The following is a 19,936-nucleotide window of genomic DNA, read 5'->3' as shown; positions in this document are numbered from 1 at the left end:
ATACCTTCTGATGAATCAGCATCTAGAATCAATACCTTCTGATGAATCAGCATCTAGAATCAATACCTTCTGACGAATCAGCATCTAGAACCTAGAATCAATACCTTCTGATGAATCAGCATCTAGAATCAATACCTTCTGACAAATCAGCATCTAGAATCAATACCTTCTGACAAATCAGCATCTAGAACCTAGAATCAATACCTTCTGATGAATCAGCATCTAGAATCAATACCTTCTGACAAATCAGCATCTAGAATCAATACCTTCTGACAAATCAGCATCTAGAACCTAGAATCAATACCTTCTGATGAATCAGCATCTAGAATCAATACCTTCTGACAAATCAGCATCTAGAATCAATACCTTCTGACAAATCAGCATCTAGAACCTAGAATCAATACCTTCTGATGAATCAGCATCTAGAATCAATACCTTCTGACAAATCAGCATCTAGAATCAATACCTTCTGACAAATCAGCATGTAGAACCTAGAATCAATACCTTCTGATGAATCAGCATCTAGAATCAATACCTTCTGACAAATCAGCATGTAGAACCTAGAATCAATACCTTCTGATGAATCAGCATCTAGAATCAATACCTTCTGACAAATCAGCATGTAGAACCTAGAATCAATACCTTCTGATGAATCAGCATCTAGAATCAATACCTTCTGACGAATCAGCATCTAGAATCAATATCTTCTGATGAATCAGCATCTAGAATCAATACCTTCTGACAAATCAGCATATAGAACCTAGAATCAATACCTTCTGACGAATCAGCATCTAGAATCAATACCTTCTGACGAATCAGCATCTAGAATCAATACCTTCTGACGAATCAGCATCTAGAATCAATACCTTCTGACGAATCAGCATCTAGAATCAATACCTTCTGACGAATCAGCATCTAGAATCAATACCTTCTGACGAATCAGCATCTAGAATCAATACCTTCTGACGAATCAGCATCTAGAATCAATACCTTCTGACGAAGCAGCATCTAGAATCAATACCTTCTGACGAATCAGCATCTAGAATCAATACCTTCTGACGAATCAGCATCTAGAATCAATACCTTCTGACGAATCAGCATCTAGAATCAATACCTTCTGACGAATCAGCATCTAGAATCAATACCTTCTGACGAATCAGCATCAAGAGTCAACACCTTCTTGCCAATCAGAATCTAGAATCTAAAATCAAAACCTTCCTGCAAATCAGGCTCTAGAAGCTATACCTTCTGACCAGCCAGAATCTAAAATAAACACCGTCTTACGACACAGAATCTCGACTCCCCCGGTGCTGTGGTAAGGAAATGACTCTTTTCTCTTTTCTCTCTCACCTCCTCACTTCTCTGCCTTTTATTAAGCAGCTGTTATTAAACACAAGCTCTTCTTTGTCTAGCCTTGTGGCGTGTGAACCAAAAACCTGCATTCGTTAAACATGCTTGAGGGAATTTTAATCACAGAGCCCTTCGTCTGTCTCTCGTCTCTCATTGGCTTTTCTTTTCTCTGCTGATTTTCTCCGCACAATGTTTTTAGTGTTTACAGAATTGAGTGGAACTAATTTGACTAAGCATCTTTAAAGGGTGATTAATAGCTTTACCGACTTTCCTGAGTATTTCACCGAGATCCAAACTGACACACACTCACACACACACTTTTTGGAATGCACACATTTGGTGTTAGCTTGCCAGTGCTTTGTGGTGCTGGTTTCTCACTGGGACACGAGTGTAATATGATTTAATAAGAAATAAAACCTAAACCATGTTTTGTCTGTTTCTAATCCCCTCTTTTTTTTTTTAAGTAATCTGTCCATCACACTCCATCCAGAATAGTAACACTCCAGAAATGTCTTAACTCTCTCTCTCTCTCTCTCTCTCTCTCTCTTTGTGTCTGTCTGTGTGTGTGTCTGTGGCTGTCTAATTATTTCTGAATGTCAGATATAATGATCTTCATTAATCAAAACTGTATAGTCTACTCCAGAATTATTGGCACCCCTGTATGAAAATGTGCAAAAAAACAACAACATTAAATTCACAATAACGCTTGTGTGTGTGTGTGTGTGTGTGAGAGAGAGAGTGTGAGAGAGAGAGAGAGAGAGAGGTATGAATGCAAAATAAATTCTTCCACCACCTCTTAGAAAAACAGATGGACGGTTGAGGACTAAACACGTTAGTCCCAGTTGCTTGGTCCTGACTCAACTGCAGAAGTATTAGATGAGTGTTTCGATTTTTTTCCACAGAGGCTAAAAAATGGAATTTGCTCCTGTTTTGTTATGTCTGTATTCAGTAGACACTCAGAAATTTAAGAAGTTGTACTTATTTAGAAGTATTTGCTACTGTTGCCAAAAGTTTTGGGACGTCTGCCTTTACATGCACACGAATGCAATATGGAGTTGACCCGCCCTTTGCAGCTTTAACTCTTCTGGGAAGGCTTTCCACAAGGTTTTATTGGAATTTTTGACCATTCCTCTAGAAGCGCATTTGTGAGATCAGGCACTGATGTTGGACGAGAAGGTCTGGCTCACAGTTTCCGCTCTGATTCATCCCAAAGGTGTTCTATCAGGTTGAGGTCAGGACTCTGTGAAGTTCCTCCACGCCAAACTCACTCATCCATGTCTTTATGGACCTTTATGGACAGTCATGTTGGAACAGGAAGGGGTCATCCCCAAACTGTTCCCACAAAGTTGCTGTCACTGCCCTGCTCCACTGACAGACTGAGGAGGTCGTTCCTCCCCCATGTCATGTGACTCTTTAATTCCACACGGGGTGGGAGGAGAAAGTGCTGACACTACTACTTGTGTGTGGAATGACACAAAGTTATATGTACCTTTTTGTTAGTAAAGTGCGTTTGAATTATTTGCAATTCTTTGGTCTTTGCACGTTCGCTTTGTAAACACCAGGTCTGTAGCTCCGCCTACATCACGCGTGACCTTCCAATGTGATTACGTAGTATGTAGCGTCGCAGACACTCATCCCAGAGCTAGTGCTAGACAAGGTTTTGTGGTTAAAAAGTATACAGTTTTTTATTTTTCTAAGAAACCGAGCGATGGTTTGTCTAGATAAGAGCCTTCTTCCTGGACTGGGATGGTTTAGAGATCTTTGGAGCTGCATTTAAACTGTATTTTGGAAGGTCAAACTCACGTCCACCATTGAAGTCCACTATATGGAGAAAAATCCTAAATGTTTTCCCTCAAAAAACATAATTTCTTTACGACTGAAGAAAGAAAGACATGAACATATTGGATGACAAGGGGCTGAGGAAATTATTTGTAGAGTTTTGTTCTGGAACTGAACTTCTCCTTTAATTTCTGTAATGTAGAGTTTCATCTTTGTAAGTTAACATTTGTAAAAAGGAATTAAAAATCTGATGAATCTGATTGTTGGGTATAAATGTTGTGGCTATAATTAAAAACAAGTTCAGCTCTGTTATTGTGGTAAAGGTGTGAAATGTTCACCCAGCAGGGGGCTCGAAACTCCACCCCCTTTCTCCTGGCCCTGCTCACTGAGACATGATACATTACACAATAAAAGCCAACAAGACCTGCTGTAATGAAATAATTCATATGTTTATAGCGAATAAAAATGTCTAATAATCTCATGATCCATTCCACTGAACATTTTTGTTTCTAGCATTCGGTAATAATGTGTACCAGTAAAACCAGTACTCAAAGAAATCTTTCAAGGTTAACAATGAGCTGTTGGCTTTAGTGCTGATCAGGCAGAACATTTCCTTCTCCTTTTCAGTCACATGACCATGTCTCTCCATTCATCCCTCATTCACTCTATGAGTCTTTTCCCTGGAAAGCGGTGAAAAAAAAGAGTTGCCCTGCCTTTACAGGAAATGTGTGTGTAAAATGTCAGGAAATGTCCTCAAGAGTCAAATACCAATAATTTCATACTACATTCTATAAAGCACGTTTTTCTGAATACAAAAATATACATATATTGCAGATTAAATACAACTCTATAACTAGTTAGACAGTAGTGTGTGTGTGTGTGTGTGTGTAAGGGTGTTTATGAGTGTGTGTGTGTGTGTACGAGTACGTACATGTGTGTGTATTTGTGAGTATGAGTGTGTGTGTGTGTGTTCGGGTGAGAGTGTATATGAGTGCCGTCATATTTGTTGTTGATATCAGTATACACTGAGGGAAAAAAATTATTTGATCCCATGCTGATTTTGTACGTTTGCCCACTGACAAAGAAATGATCAGTCTGTAATTTTAATGTAGGTTTATCTGAACAGTGAGAGACAGAATAACAACAAAAAAATCCAGAAAAACACATTTAAAAAAAGTTATACATTGATTTGCATTTTATTGAGTGAAATAAGTATTTGACCCCTTTGCAAAACATGACTTAGTACTTGGTGGCAAACCCTTGTTGGCAATCACAGACGTCAGACATTTCTTGTAGTTGGCCACCAGGTTTGCACACATCTCACATCTCAAGGAATTTGGGCCCACTCCTCTTTGCAGATCCTCTCCAAGTCATTAAGGTTTTGTGGCTGACCCTTCAGCTCCCTCCACAGATTTTCTATGGGATTAAGGTCTGGAGACTGGCTAGGCCACTACAGGACCTTAATGTGCTTCTTTTTGAACCACTCCTTTTTTGCCTTGGCCGTGTGTTTTGGGTCATCCACGACCCATTTTCAATGCCCTGGCTGAGGGAAGGAGGTTCTCATCCAGGATTTAACGGTACATGGCTCCGTCCAGCGTCCCTTTGATGCGGTGCAGTTGTCCTGTCACCTGGGGATGGTGTACTTGGAGTCATAGGTAGCATTCCTCCTCCTCCAAACACGGCGAGTTGAGTTGATGCCAAAGAGCTGGATTTTGGTCTCATTTGACCACAACACTTTCACCCAGTTCTCCTCTGAATCATTCAGATGTTCACTGGCAAACTTCAGATGAGCCTGTACATGTGCTTTCTTTAGCAGGGGGACCTTGCGGGTGCTACTGGATTTCAGTCTTTCACGGCGTAGTGTGTTACCAATTGTTTTCTTGGTGACTATGGTCCCAGCTGCCTTGAGATCAATGAAAAAATCCTCCAGTGTAATTCTGGGCTGATTCCTCACCGTTCTCATGATCACTGAAACTCCATGAGGTGAGATCTTGCATGGAGCCCCAGACCGAGGAAGATTGACAGTCCTTTTGTGTTTCTTCCATTTGGGAATAATCGCACCAACTGTTGTCACCTTCTCACCAAGCTGCTTGGCGATGGTCTTGTAGCTCATTCCAGCCTTGTGTAGGTCTACAATCTTGTCCCTGACATCCATGGACAGCTCTTTGGTCTTGGCCATGATGGAGAGTTTGGAATCTGATTGATTGCTTCCTTCTGTGGACAGGTGTCTTTCATACAGTTAATGAGCTGAGATTAAGAGCACTCCCCGAGAGTGCTCCTACTGTAATCTCAGCTCCTTACCTGTATAAAAGACACCTGGGAGCCAGAAATCTTTCTGACTGATAGGGGATCAAATACTTTCACTCATTAAAATGCAAATCAATGTATAACTTTTTTGAAATGTGTTTTACTGGATTTTTTTGTTGTTATTCTGTCTCTCACTGTTCAGATAAACCTACCATTAAAATTACAGACTGATCATTTCTTTGTCAGTGCGCAAACAGACAAAATCAGCAGGGGATCAAATAATTTTTTCCCTCACTGTATGAGTGCATGTGTGTGTCCGGGTGAGAGTGTATATGAGTGTGTTCATATTTGTTGATATCAGTATATGTGTGAGTTTATGAGTGTGTGTCTATGTGTATGTGTGTGTGTGTGTGTGTGTGTATGAGTGCGTTCATGTTTGTTGATATCAGTGTATGAGTGAGTTTGAGTGTGTGTGTGTGTATGTGTGTGTGTGTGTGTGGGTGTGTGTGTGTGTGCGAGTGCGTGTATGTGTGTGTGTGTGTGGGTGAGAGTGTATATGAGTGTGTGCATGTGTGTGTCTCCTTGCATATGTGTGTGTCTGTGCGAGTGTGTGTGTATGAGTGTGTACGTGTGTATATATGTGTATGTCTGTGTGACTGTATCTGGGTGAGAGTGTGTAGAAGTGTGTGCATGTGTGTATATCAGTGTACAAGTGTGTGTATATGTGCGTTTATGAATGTGTGAGTGTATGAGTGTGAGAATGTGTGTGTGTCTGTCTGTGCCTGTGTGTGTATATCAGTGTATAAGTGTGTGTGTATGTCTGTGTGAGTGTATATCAGTGTATAAGTGTGTGTGTATGAGTGTGTGTAACCATGATTTCATACATTCTATAATGCATGTAGTATTTCCAAATACAAAAAATTACATATTTATTTAAACAAAATCTTTTCAAAATTTTTTTCATATTATTATGACTTAGAAACATTTACAGCTACTAATGCAACAGGAAAACCCTACATTACACTAGCCAAACATCTTGTACTCCTTTCATCAAAGGTTTATGTGATATAGACAGATAGATAGATAGATAGATAGATAGATAGATAGATAGATAGATAGATAGATAGATAGATAGATAGATAGATGATGTAAGTGGGGAATATATGTGGGGAAAAGAAATAGAATGTTGATGAGGTTTACCTTTGGGACAGGGGGACCGTGATCATCCATAAATGTGGATTCTCCTAGACAGAGCAAGAAGAGCAAAAAAAAAAAAAAATCAGACGCTTTATTAAAAAAAAAAACACGAATCAAATCAGATTCATGAAAAGCGATGGATTCAATCCAAATCCACATGTATTTCTAATCACCATAGCAACAATCCAAGTCCTACAATAAAAGCATGACTTATAGTAGATTAAAGCTTTGCCTCTAAGTGTGTGTGTGTGTGTGTGGTGTGTGTGTGTGTGTGGTGTGTGTGTGTGTGTATGTGTTTAGTGGAGACACTAAATCTCTGTGTTCACACACAAAACATTGGCATCTAACAGCTAAGAGGAACGAAACAGGGCGCTTTTTCTTCTCCTGAACCCATAACTCATCCAGCAGCATGGAGTTGTTATACTTCTCAGCACATCTAGAACTTTCTGAGGGTGAGACGGAGTTACGGTGAACTAAAGGCACAGCTGACACGCTGAATTCCTGCATACCGCCGTGTCCTCTTTCGTGTAATCGGGTTTCAAAGTGAATAAATCGCTCCGTGTTTGTTTTATTTCTTAAAGAAAACAGGAGCAGTTTGCACGAGTTCTATGAGTTTTTAAGAATCATTATTGTTCCTGTATTTCTGTTCTGTAGAAATGTATGTATATATAAATAGTTAGTATCGCTGTGGCCCCACACAAGCACGTAAAAAAACCACAAGTTCAACCTTTCACTTCAGTAAGACTGCTCTCTCTACGGGGGTAAGTGAAGTGATGACATCACAGCAAACCTCGCAAAAACACACACAGACACACACACTAAAATCATTGAGCAATAATGTTCTTTTTGCCTGAAGTCTTGTTATAATTACTTACAATATAAGAATCCTCAACTCTGATTGGTCCAAAGAGGTGGAATTTTTTATTTTTTATTTTTTGCATAGTGTAAATGATATCAATGGAATTGTTGCTATGGTAACAGCCGCTACACTAGGGCTTCCACATAATAGTGGCTAAGCTTGCTTTAATTGTCTATAACAGATACACTGGTTTATAAAGTTTTTAGGAGAGAGCAGTTTCGGAGAAATGGTAAAATGACATGAGAGAGAGAGAGACAGTGAGACACAGATAGTGAGACAGTGAGACACAGATAGAGACACAGAGAGAGACACAGTGAGTCACAGAGAGAGAGAGATAGACAGAGACACAGAGAGAGTGACGCACAGTGAGACAGAGAGAGAGAAACACAGAGAGAGACGGAGAGAGACATATAGTGATAATGATAGCAGGAAGACTCATATCCGTCTCCACTTCACATCAGAGTCATAGCTCTGAGCCCTCTGTGATTGGTCAGTGATTACATTTCAGTGTAGCATGACTGCAACCCAGTGATGAAAACACCACAACAGACATTTCTGGTCAGAAGTCAGCGTTTAGTCCTTGAGTAAAAACCTAAAATCAGACTGGAAGCAACGTAAGAGCAGTGCATTAAAGGTTTTGCTTTTCTTCTCGCGGAAGGCAAGTGTGCAGCCTGTCTTTTTAACAGCATGAATATTTTCCTAACTAACATATCATTTCCCACCATAGAGCAAAACCTCGGCAGGGAGCTGAAGCATCTAATTCATCTTTTCCATTTCAGGAAATCCCGTAATAGGCTTTGTCATTGAGGATATGTATAATATGTTCTGGATATGTTTAATAACGTGGACCGTCTACTGTTTCTGTTAGAGCCATTTTTCAACCATTTACTAAGGAGGCTTTTTTTCATCATCCAGAGGAACCTGAGGTTAAACCCATCACTCTTTTAGGCTGAACATTACGGCATAGCTGTTGATGATGTAGTCGTTTTGGCTTTTCATCACTGCTACAACTCTCACATTCCTGTCTCAACTTGATGAAAATTGAACTAGAACCTGGACCAGAGGGTTCTACTGGTTCCTTTTTCAGCTCTTGAGACTACACCTCCATACCTCCGAGTCTGCTCCTACTCTACAATCGGTTCAGGGCCACAGGGAACCTGGATCACATCTACCATCACATGATTACGAGCATACCTAATTTTTCTCTTTCTTTCTCTCACCCTCTCTCTCTCTCTCTCTCTCTCTCTCTCTCCTGAGCTATATGTCCCACTCCCGAGCTCCCAGTGTAACCGCTTCTTCTTTCTGGACCTGTCTGATCTATCCAGATGCTCTACCCCTGGTTGGAGTCTCGTGGCTTGGTGGTGCTCACTGCTGCTGGGCATAGATCTGAGTGGACTGCCCCTGACCCAGGGGACTGCTGTGGATAGAACCACTCAAAGACAATCTTGAACAATCAATGAACTGCCGTTGCATTGGTCAGCTTTGTGTCAGAGTCTTCATCAGTAAATATTAAACTACTTCAGCAAGAAGGAATTAATGCTAAGCCTATAATGAGCTCAGAAACTACACTGACCTATTAGTTCCTCAAGAGCTCTTGGTTGTTGTTGTAGAAAGGACATTATTTACATTTACATTATTTATTGTTCAGTGTCACCCAAATGAGGATGAGGTTCCCTTCTGAGCCTGGTTCGTCTCAAGGTTTCTTCCTCATATAATATCAGGGAGTTTTTCCTCACCACCATCGCCTCAGTTATTATCAAATTAAGCACTTGTGCTTTAATAGAAGGGATACGACTCAATGGAAAAGATGACCAGTGAACTTGGTTAATATCCATTTGCTTCCACTGAAATAAAGATTTAGACATAGCACAGAATCCTGAGTATGCAATATGCAAGATCTTGAACTTTGTTTTAATCGAAATAAAAGACAATTTGCAGATTTTTGGACCCTTAGTTGGTATCACCATTTTGTGACAGAAAAATATCAGCGAGAATCAAGGGGAAGGTGTACAAGACAGTGGTGAGACGGGCCATGGTTTAGGGACAGTGTCACTGAGGAAGAGACAGGAGTCAGAGCTGGAAGTAGCAGAGCTGAAGATGTTGAGGTTCTCTTTGGGAGTGACAAGGTTGGACAGGATTAGGAACGAGTACATCAGAGGGACAGCTCATGTTGGATGTTTGGGGGACAAAGTTAGGGAGGCCAGATTAAGATGGTTTGGACATGTCCAGAGGAGGGAGAGTGAGTATATTGCTAGGAGAATATTGGACATGGAGCTGCCAGGCAGGAGCCAATGAGGAAGGCCAAGGAGGAGGTATATGGATGTAATAAATGAGGATATGAAGCTAGTGGGTGCAAGTGTTGAGGATGCAGAAGATAGGGATAGGTGGAGAGAGATGATTCATTGTGGCAACCGCTGAAGGAAAAAAGATGAAAGAAGAAGTTGGTATCACCATCTGATGGCATCCCAGTACTAATACAAGCGACTTTGGACTTGGGAAGGAAACTGGAGGACCAGGAGGAAACCCCTGACCTTGGGGCAGAGGCAGGAAACAAACCCTCAACCCTGGAGGTGTGAGGATAATTTGTTACCCCACTAAGCCATTGTTACTGTGTAGTCATTTCTCAGCATTTCAAAAAGCCTGTACAGGATGGAAATGATTAATTATTATTATTATTATTGCTGCTCCGGTTTCCTCCCACAGTCCAAAGACATGCTTCAGGCTGATTGGAGTCTCTAAATTGCCCGTAGTGTGTGATTGCGTGAGTGAATGCGTGTGTGTGTGTGTGCCCTGAGTCAAGTCTGCAACATGTTTACTGAAGCTCATATTAGCTTTTATGAGTTCAAGTCATCCTTCTTCTAGACATTTCTAGAACTTTCTCCTTCTCCTTTACTTGGCGTCACAGTGAGTGAATCCCTACCTGATTAAAACAGACTGCAGCCACAAATAAGACACGATCTCTTTGCTCGCTGATGACATTTAGCTTTATCTTAAAATCACCCAGATCATTAACCATCAGAGTTTTTTCAAATGGTGATGAACCTCAGCAAAATACAGCGAGAAGTCGGAGACATTTGGACCTTTCACAGATTTATCCATCCCTGAGCTTCAGTCTGCTTTTACATCCTGCGATCGTTTGTTCTCGTGACACACACACACACACACACACAATCACATAGTGTTTTCTTCAGTGAACCGTTTAAAGGATCTCGTTTAAACTCGTTTATCACTCGTTTATCTCTGTTACATAATTCCTGGAGTTTTGTGTTGTTCTAGTTAACACGACCCTCTGGTCAGTTAAACACGTGATCGAAGAAGTGGACAGCAAAACACCATGGAACATACCCGAAATGAATTCAAGACTAAAAAGAAAAAAGAAAAAACTAGTAATGATTCACTTGTGCTTGAGAGAGAGAAAGAGAGAGAGAGAGAGAGAGAGAGAGAGGCACAGAGAGAGACACAGTGAGTCACAGACAGAGAGAGAGAGAGAGAGAGAGAGGCACAGAGAGACACAGTGAGTCACAGAGAGAGAGAGAGAGAGAGAGAGAGAGAGAGAGAGGCACATAGAGATAGTGACAGAGAGAGGCACAGAGAGATAGTGACAGAGAGAGGCACAGAGAGAGACACAGTGAGTCACAGAGAGAGAGAGAGAGAGAGAGGCACAGAGAGATAGTGACAGAGAGAGACAGAGAGAGACACAGTGAGTCACAGAGAGAGAGAGAGAGACAGACAGAGGCACAGAGAGAGACACAGTGAGTCACAGAGAGAGAGAGAGAGAGAGAGAGAGAGAGAGACAGACAGACAGACAGACAGACAGACAGACAGAGAGAGACAGTGAGTCACAGAGAGAGAGACAGAGAGAGAGAAAGAGAAATAAAGATAGAGACAGAGAGAGAGACAGACAGAGAGAGAGGCCAGAGAGAGACAGAGAGAGGGGCACAGAGAGTCACAGAGAGAGAGACAGAGAGAGAGGCACAGAGAGAGAGACAGAGAGAGAGGCACAGAGAGAGACACAGTGAGTCACAGAGAGAGAGACAGAGAGACAGAGAGACACAATAAGACACAGAGAGAATTAAAGTCTAAAAGAAGAAAAGCGTGAAATTCTGCTGAAATGTAAAAAATGTCTAAAGCTAGTAATGATGCACTTGTGCTGCAGTTAAGAATGCTGCAATTTGTGTAGGAATTTCCCCTAAACATATACTTACAGCATTGCAGTATTTCATTCACATGATGTAATTAGTAAGCTGGTTAAGTATGGCTTTGAGATGAGAAGAGACAAAAATAATCCAAGATGGTGCAGAAAGCCAAACTGCGCTGTTTAGGCTGCTAGGTGCTGGGAAGTGCAAAAGGACGACCAGCTATTTTTGACTGACCTCTCATTTTCCACCTCAGACTTATGTGTGTGTGTGTGTGTGTGTGTGTCATGTAAGAACACTGACCAATAATAGAGTAATTTAAATAAAATCTCCACTGCAGCAACATTCAGGATTCATTTAAACTGGTTCATTTTTTTCCTGCTGAAGTTAAAGAAAATATAAATTCATTTGGTAAAATGCTGAGGAGGAAAAAATACAAGTACCCACATGAGTCATATCTATGCTTTTGCCTGAGCAACATTTTCACTTCCCAAACAGAACAATTTATGGTTATAATGTCAGAAGAAGAGGCGTTGTTTCTGACATCATTTCCTCGCCATAGACTTCAAATCAACTTAACATGATTTGATGTTGAATAATGAGACGCAGTGGGACTTCCTCCAGATTCTACACACAGTATTGTAGGGGTCCAGCTGGAACTTTTACACCAGGTTAGAGCCAGGCTTTTTATTAGGCTGGCTAGCTTGTTAGGAGGGAACAAAAACTAGCACAAAACAGACATTAAAAAGATAAAAATAAAGAAAATAAGTATTTTTGTTGATTTTGTTGTACCAGGCATTAATAACTGCAGGTTAACAACATTTGATGAGCTAGCTGGTAAACACTATGAGGTCAAGTGTCATCATGTCATGTCATGTCAGTTAATACTGACAAGTTAATAATACAGCTAGACAAAATAAAAGAATATTGAAAAAAATAAATTGGCTTAAAGTTAAGTTGTTGTTTTTTTATTTAAAAAAATAATATTTAAAAAATATATTTGTACAGGACACAGTTACAGTCAAATAATAATAATAATAATAATAATAATAATAATAATAATAATAATAATAATAATAATAATAATTTTATTAATGAATTTAATTTAAATTTTGGTAGACAAAGAGGAAGAAGAAGAAGGAGGAGGAGAAGAAGAAGAAGCAGAAGAAGAAGAAGAAGAAGAAGGAGGAGGAGGAAGGAGGAGGAGGAGGAGAAGAAGAAGAAAAAGAAGAAGAAGAAGAAGGAGGAGGAGGAGGAGGAAGAGGAGGAAGGAGGAGGAGAAGAAGAAGAAGGAGTAGGAGGAGGAAGAGGAGGAAGGAGAAGAAGAAGAAGAAGAAGAAGAAGGGGGAGGAGGAGGAAGACGAAGAGAAGAAACAATAGAAGAAGAAGAAGAAGAAGAAGGAGGAGGAGGAGGAGGAGGAGGAGGAGTAGAAAGAGAAGAAGAAGAAGAAGCCTTTATTATTGCCACACATTACATTACAGCACAGTCAAATCCTTTTCTTCTCTTTTCATATCCCAGCTTTAAAGGATGGGATCAGAGCAAAGGGTCAGCCATGGTACAGCACCGCTGGAGGAGAGGGTTAAGGGCCTTGCTCAAGGGCCCAACAGTGGCAGCTTCATGGTGCTGGGGCTTGAACTCTGATCTTCCAATCAACAACCCAGAGCTTTAACCACTTTGAACCACCACCACGGCCCAGTGCATACAGAGAGGAACCCGAGCTCAGGATGGACTCCAGAACCCTGGAGCTGTGTGAGATCTTGGTCCAAATGTGGAGCAGCTAAAAACCAAATTTATTTTTAAAAAAAAGTGTTTTTCTTTAAGCTCCACAGGATGGACAGATCCCTATGAAGACTAGAACAGATCCCGTGTAGCTTAAACAAACAGTACAGGACGAGCAGAGTCAGCATTCAGGCCTCACACACCTACACCTGCACCATAGCCTACTGTATGCTGGACAACTGGGGTGTGTACCGCATATGTTCTCATTTTTCCAATTCCCATCTGCTTATATGTGCGTATTTCAGGAAGCTTGTGGTCCAACATCACCGAACTCTTTGATTTTACGTGGAGTAGCTGCCCAAAATTAATCCCCCAGGCTCTAAATCATCAGTGTAATGATGTGTAAAGTGGAGGTTGATGTCTCCACCCAGAACTGTTATTCTTTTGGGTTTGCTGCTAGAACTGTGCGCCAACTGTGGTGGCGATGGCTTGTCTTTTTATAGAAGTAATGGAAATATGTTTTTTTTTTATAGCCGTTTTACCATTAAACCATTAAAAAAAGGTCCTGCTTTAAGCTTAAATCAGGAAATAGTCAAATTTTGGATTACAGAATTTAAAAAAAAGATCAATATATATAGCTGTAGCAAACACTATCCTTTCAAACAATGTGTGTTTTGAAATCTCCATGGTGGCAATGATCTAAGCTGGCGATTTAATAGCTACATACTCGAACCAGTACACCACATACAGTAATTATGTTCACACACTCTACTGTACTGGTTCAGTATAATGGTTTGTGCATATTTTTGGATTTTTCTTTTTTTTTTTTAAGAATTTCTATTGGAGTTGCATTTTACTTAACCAACATTAAACACTAACACTGGGAAGTGGGAGCTCAGTGCTCAAACCGTTGGACTGAATCTGATCAGAAGGTTGTGTGAGTTCAAATCCCAGGATCACCAAGCTGCCAGTGCAGGGCAACTGAGCAAGGCCCTCAACTGCGAGATGAGATGAATGTAAGTCGCTCAGGATAAGTGTGTCTGCCAAATAATAGAAATATAAAATGCTACATCAAAACTGATGAATAGGAGACACCAGAGATGGGATACAACTGTAGCATGGGCTATTATTATATACACTATTTTGCCAAAAGTTTTGGAACATCTACCTTCACATGCACATGAATGTAATATGGAGTTGACCCGCTCTTTGCAGCTATAACAGCTTCAACTCTTCTGGAAAGGCTTTCCACAAGGTTTAGGAGTGTGTTTATGGGAATTTTTGACCATTCCTCTAGAAGCGCATTTGTGAGATCAGACACTGATGTTGGACAAGAAGGCTCACAGTTTCCACTCTGATTCATCCCAAAGGTGTTCTATCAGGTTGAGGTCAGGACTCTGTAAAGTTCCTCCACACCAAACTCACTCATCCATGTCTTTATGGATCTTGGTGTACTGGTGTGCAGTCATGTTGGAACAGGAAGGGGTCATCCCCAAACTGTTCCCACAAAGTTGGGAGCATGAAATTGTCCAAAATGTCTTGGTATGCTGAAGCATTAAGAGTTCCTTTCACTGGAACTAAGAGGCCGAGTCCAACTCCTGAAAAACAACACCTGAATTCATTGATTTGGAGGGGTGTCCCAAAACATTTGGCAAAATCGTGTATATTATATCATTTGTATATATTTGTTTTCACTGCATTTATAATCTTCAGCTCAATTTCAGAGAGATTCCTGGATACTGAGATGCTTTTCAGCTCACCACCGTGACATAAGGGCATCAGGTGATTCTCCTCTAACCACCCCCACCCCACCACAGAACTGATACTGTATGTAGATAGCACTGGTTGTTTTTTTGTTTTTTGTGCCATTCTGTGTAGAAAATCCCATCAATCCAGCACCACCGACCATATCCAGCTACTGAAATCACATATTTTCCACATACTGAAACTGAATGTGAAAGCTCTTGACTCTTATCATCTATCTGCATGATTTTATACACTGTACTGCAGCCACATGATTGGATGATGCATCATAGTTTTATTTTGATGTGAGGATTCTGGGAAACAGCTAGACGTGTCTGATTGCTGGGGTATGTTAGATTGTGTGTGTGTGTATGTGTGTGTGTGTGTGTGTGTGTGTATGTGTGTACCTGTGTGTCTGTATGTGTGTGTGTGTATGTGAATGTGTGTGTGTATGTGAATGTGTGTGTGTGAATATGTGCATGTTTGTGTGTACATATATACTGTGTGTGTGTGTGTGTGTGTACACATTTACTGTGTGTAGGTGTGTGAGCATGTTTGCGTGTGTGTAAATATATTCTGTGCGTTTGTTTGTGAATGTGCGTGTGAATATGTGCATGTTTGTTTATATATATACACTACCAGTCAAAAGTTTGGACACACCTTTTAATTCAATGTTTTTTGTTTAGGGATTTATTTTCTACATTCTAGAACAATACTGGAGATTTCAGAACTATGAAATAACACACATGGACTTAAGTAATCCATATGTAATGACAACAAAAAACAGTCAGTTGTTATTTTAAGACACGAAGGTCAGGTGTTCTGGAATAGTTCTTGCAAGAACAGTATTGTCAAGTGCATTTGCAAAACCCATCAAGCACCATGATGAAACTGGCTCACATGAAGACCATCCCAGTAAAGCAAGACCAAAACTGACCTCTGCTGCAGAGGAGAAGTTCATTTAGAGTTACCAGCCTCAGAAATCACCAATTAACAGCACCTCAGATTAGAGCTGTTATGAAGGGTTTACAGAGCATCAGTAGCAGACATATCTCAATATCAACTGTTCAAACGACATTATTGTGTATTTCGGCCGCTTTCAGCATTGTTTTACAATGTAGAAAGAAATAAACATCAGGAAAGACCATGGAATTAGAAGGTGTGTCCAAACTTTTGACTGCTAGTGTATATACTGTGTATGTGCGTGCACATTTACTCTGTGTAAATGTGTGAGCATGTTTGCGTGTGTGTGTGTGTGTATGTATGTGTGTGTGCATATTTGTGTGTACATATATACTGTGTGTGTGTGAATATGTGCATGTTTGTGTGTGTGTGTGTGTGTGTGTGTGCGTGCATATATACTGTGTTTAAGTGTGTGAGCATGTTTGCGTGTGTTTGTATATATTCTGTGTGTGTATGTGTATGTATGTGTGTATGTGTGTGTGCATGTTTGCGGGTGCAGGTATATATTCTGTGTGTGTGTGTTTTCAAACCCTGGCTATTTGAAAGCCATGTTTCAAAGCAGTCTGAGGTGATGACTCACAGCTTTCAGACTCACAGCACACCAGATGATTAGATCAACAGACTAACCAGCAGAGAGACTCGGAGGTCAGTAATTGAAATCACACTCTTAATTAATCTAGTACTATTCAAGCGTGATTAAAGAAGGGAACTTCCTTAGACGATCTTACACGACATGCTAGTTCAAATTGAAATGCAAGAAAGTATGAAAAACCCGAAAACTGTTCGACTCGGAAACAAGACGAGAAATAAAAAGGAAAAGAAAAGCCAGCACAGACATTTCTTTGGACTGTTCTTGGATCAGCTGTGTGTATGTTTCTGTGGTGAGGCCAGGTCAGGGAATGCTAACTGTTACCACACACACAATGACACACTGAACAAGCCTCCCCCAACACACACACACACACACACACACATTTTTCCAATTCCACTTTCATCACTCTTGCTTTTACAAGATCTTTTGCTCTTTGGTTACAGGAAGAAATTTATCAAGTGGAACAAGTTTTGATATTTAGAGGAACCACTTTCCTCGTCATCAACTTGCACAGAAAGAGACAGTCAGAAAGAGTGCTTTAATATACCTCAAACACAAACAACACACACACACACTTGTATATTATTACAAACATACATACGACCTGGAAGAAAAATCTAGAAGCTGCCGTAGTAATATCTAGGCACTGTGTTTTCCTCAGACTCCGGGAGCCGATCTGTCGCCATGATGACTCTGTTATCATCATCAGTTAGCTAGTGTGCACAAACACACACACACACACACACACACACAGGTCATACCTCTGCTAAATTGACAAACCAGAAGGAAAAGGTATAAAACAAGTGTCAGAGAAGAAGAATGAAGAGGTGGGAATCCCTGGAGGATTCACCACTACACAAACATGTGGAAAGACAGCACACACACACACACACACACGCACACACACAATCATACTGGATCCATTATTCAAGTCTAAAGAATAATAAAAGTATTTCTCTCTCTCTGTGTTCTGTACATATCTAGGCAACACGCCTCAAGCAATAATCCAGATGCTTGCTTTAATACTGTTGGATTGTCTTCTCAGGAAGGTTACTGACTCTCTGGACAAACACGGGTTCCCAGTAAAACACCAGATAAGGAATAGGAACTGGATATGGAATAGGATTTCAAACCAGAACCAATATGTCGACCGTCACAGGAATGCATCCAGGCATCTATTTATATTCACTTACTGGAGCCTTGTATCCAAGGCTGACGTGGTTGCTTAGTGGTTAAGATGTTGGATGACAGATCTTAAGGTTGTGAGTTCGAATCCCAGATCCACCCAGCTGCCTGCTAGGCCCCTGAGCTAGGCCCTTAAACCCTCACTTGTATAAAATGAGATAAATTTGTAAGTCACCCTGGATAAAGGTGTCTGCTGAATGCTTTAAATGTTCAAGGCCATGTGATCAAGGACGCATAATATTTATCTGGAGATGTGTGTCATCAGAAGTCTTCTCGGATTTGATTCGTCAAACTGCACATCATAAAAACGATTAGAAAAGTAAACCTGATACCCATTCTAGAGCTGCTTTGAGACAATGCCCGTTATTAAAAGCACCATACAAACAAACTGAATTGAATTGTTTTCTCTGAGGTACAAATATTAGCTTTGCACACTTTTGGTTTTGGTCAAAAGTTACCACGGAAAAAAAAAAAGAAGGAAATAGGAATTTGCCCCGTGATTGGGGCTCTGGGGTTGGAGGCTCGATTCCCACCACCACCCTGTGTGTATGGAGATTGCATGTTCTCTCTGTGCTTCAAGGGTTTCCTCTGGGTTCTCTGGTTTCCTCCACCAGTCCAACATAAAGACGTGTTGTAGGCTGTGTGTGACACACACACACTAAATTGTGTGTGTGTGTGCCCCTATCCCCTATGATAGGTTGGTGCTCCATCCAGGGCGTTCATCCACCTTGTGCCCTGAGTCTCCAGATTCTCTATGACCCTATGTAGGAAAATGGATGGATTGACCAGTGAGGATGCAATCCCTGACTTTATCCAGAGTGACTAACACTTGTCTCATTTATACAACTGAGCAGCTGAGGGTTAAGGGTCATGTTCAAGGGCCCAGGAGTGGCAGCTAGGCAGTGGTGGGATTTCAACTCACAACCTTTCGATCAGTAGTCTAATGTCTTCACCACTGAGCTACTATATCTCTACACAGTAAGAGAGATGAGGAAAGAAGCAAAAGCCACCCAAACACCATTACACAGACTATTAGTTTTTGTCGAGTTGTCAGGAAGTTTTTCTGCTCACACAAATCAAGCACTTGAGCTTCACCAGTTCGTTATTATGTAGAAGCACTAATGACTTGGCATTTTGCAAATAAATGAGCTAAAACTCTTTGGTCATCAATGTGTTTGGTCGCCAAAAAAAAAAGTGCCTCACATCCAAAGTAAAATTTGGAGGTGGATCAGCGATGCCTTGGTGCTGTTTTGTGGAATGTGATTTAAGTTTCATGGCATCCCGTTTTGTGCCAAGTAGACAAGTCAAGTCACTTTTATTTATATGCCCCAGCATTTAAAAGACAAGGAGAGTGAGCCAAAGTAAATCATAGGAGATCATAGGATCTATCTATCTATCTATCTATCTATCTATCTATCTATCTATCTATCTATCTATCTATCTATCTATCTATCTATCTATCTATCTATCTATCTATCTATCACAAAAGAAAACAAGAAACCGAAAGAAAAGTAGCCAAGTGGAATTCTGTAGAGCTCTTCTATAATCCAGAGTAAAACAGTTCACATTGTTTGAAGTGAGACTCGAGCCTTAAAAAGAAAGTGTTTTGGTTAAAGGTTTATGGTCAGGCTTTAGGGGACGGGGGTTGGACTGTGAGAGCAAGGGCAAGTAAAAGAGAGAGAGAGAGAGAGAGAGAGAGAGAGAGAGAGAGAGAGAGAGAGAGAGAGAGAGAGAGAGAGAGAAAGAAAGAAAGAAAGAAAGAAAGAAAGAAAGAAAGAAAGAAAGAAAGAAAGAAAGAATGTTAGGCCATTTCCACCCACACCACACCCAGCTCTCCCTCAGTGTTTAATTCAGACCTGTGGGAAACATTTCACTGCAGGTCTATATGACTTATTATTGAGTCTTACAACTAAAACATCCACGACAACTAACAACTAAAACATCCATATGACAACTAACAACTAAAACATCCACATGACAACTAACAACTAAAACATCCATATGACAACTAACAACTAAAACATCCATATGACAACTAACAACTAAAACATCCACATGACAACTAACAACTAAAACATCCACATGACAACTAACAACTAAAACATCCACATGACAACTAACAACTAAAACATCCACATGACAACTAACAACTAAAACATCCACAT

At 40.5% G+C, this 19,936-nt stretch overlaps 1 protein-coding gene across 2 annotated transcripts in view; it reads right to left on the bottom strand.

Moving 5' to 3' along the window:
• Positions 1 to 19,936, bottom strand: part of usta (uronyl 2-sulfotransferase a) — an 82,441-nt gene that overhangs the window by 32,212 nt on the left and 30,293 nt on the right. Inside the window, exon 2 of one of the 2 annotated variants that reach the window (XM_058393621.1) lies at positions 6,577 to 6,620. The exons of the other annotated variant lie outside the window; for it this stretch is intronic. Coding sequence (XP_058249604.1) covers positions 6,577 to 6,620 — 44 coding nt within the window. The remainder of the gene's footprint in view (positions 1 to 6,576; positions 6,621 to 19,936) is intronic. 2 annotated transcript variants of the gene reach the window in all.

Source organism: Hemibagrus wyckioides, linkage group LG06, assembly GCF_019097595.1.
Source record: "Hemibagrus wyckioides isolate EC202008001 linkage group LG06, SWU_Hwy_1.0, whole genome shotgun sequence".
Taxonomy (NCBI): Eukaryota; Metazoa; Chordata; class Actinopteri; order Siluriformes; family Bagridae; genus Hemibagrus; species Hemibagrus wyckioides.
Note: the sequence above shows the minus strand (reverse complement) of the source record. Positions and strands in the feature narration are given on the sequence as shown.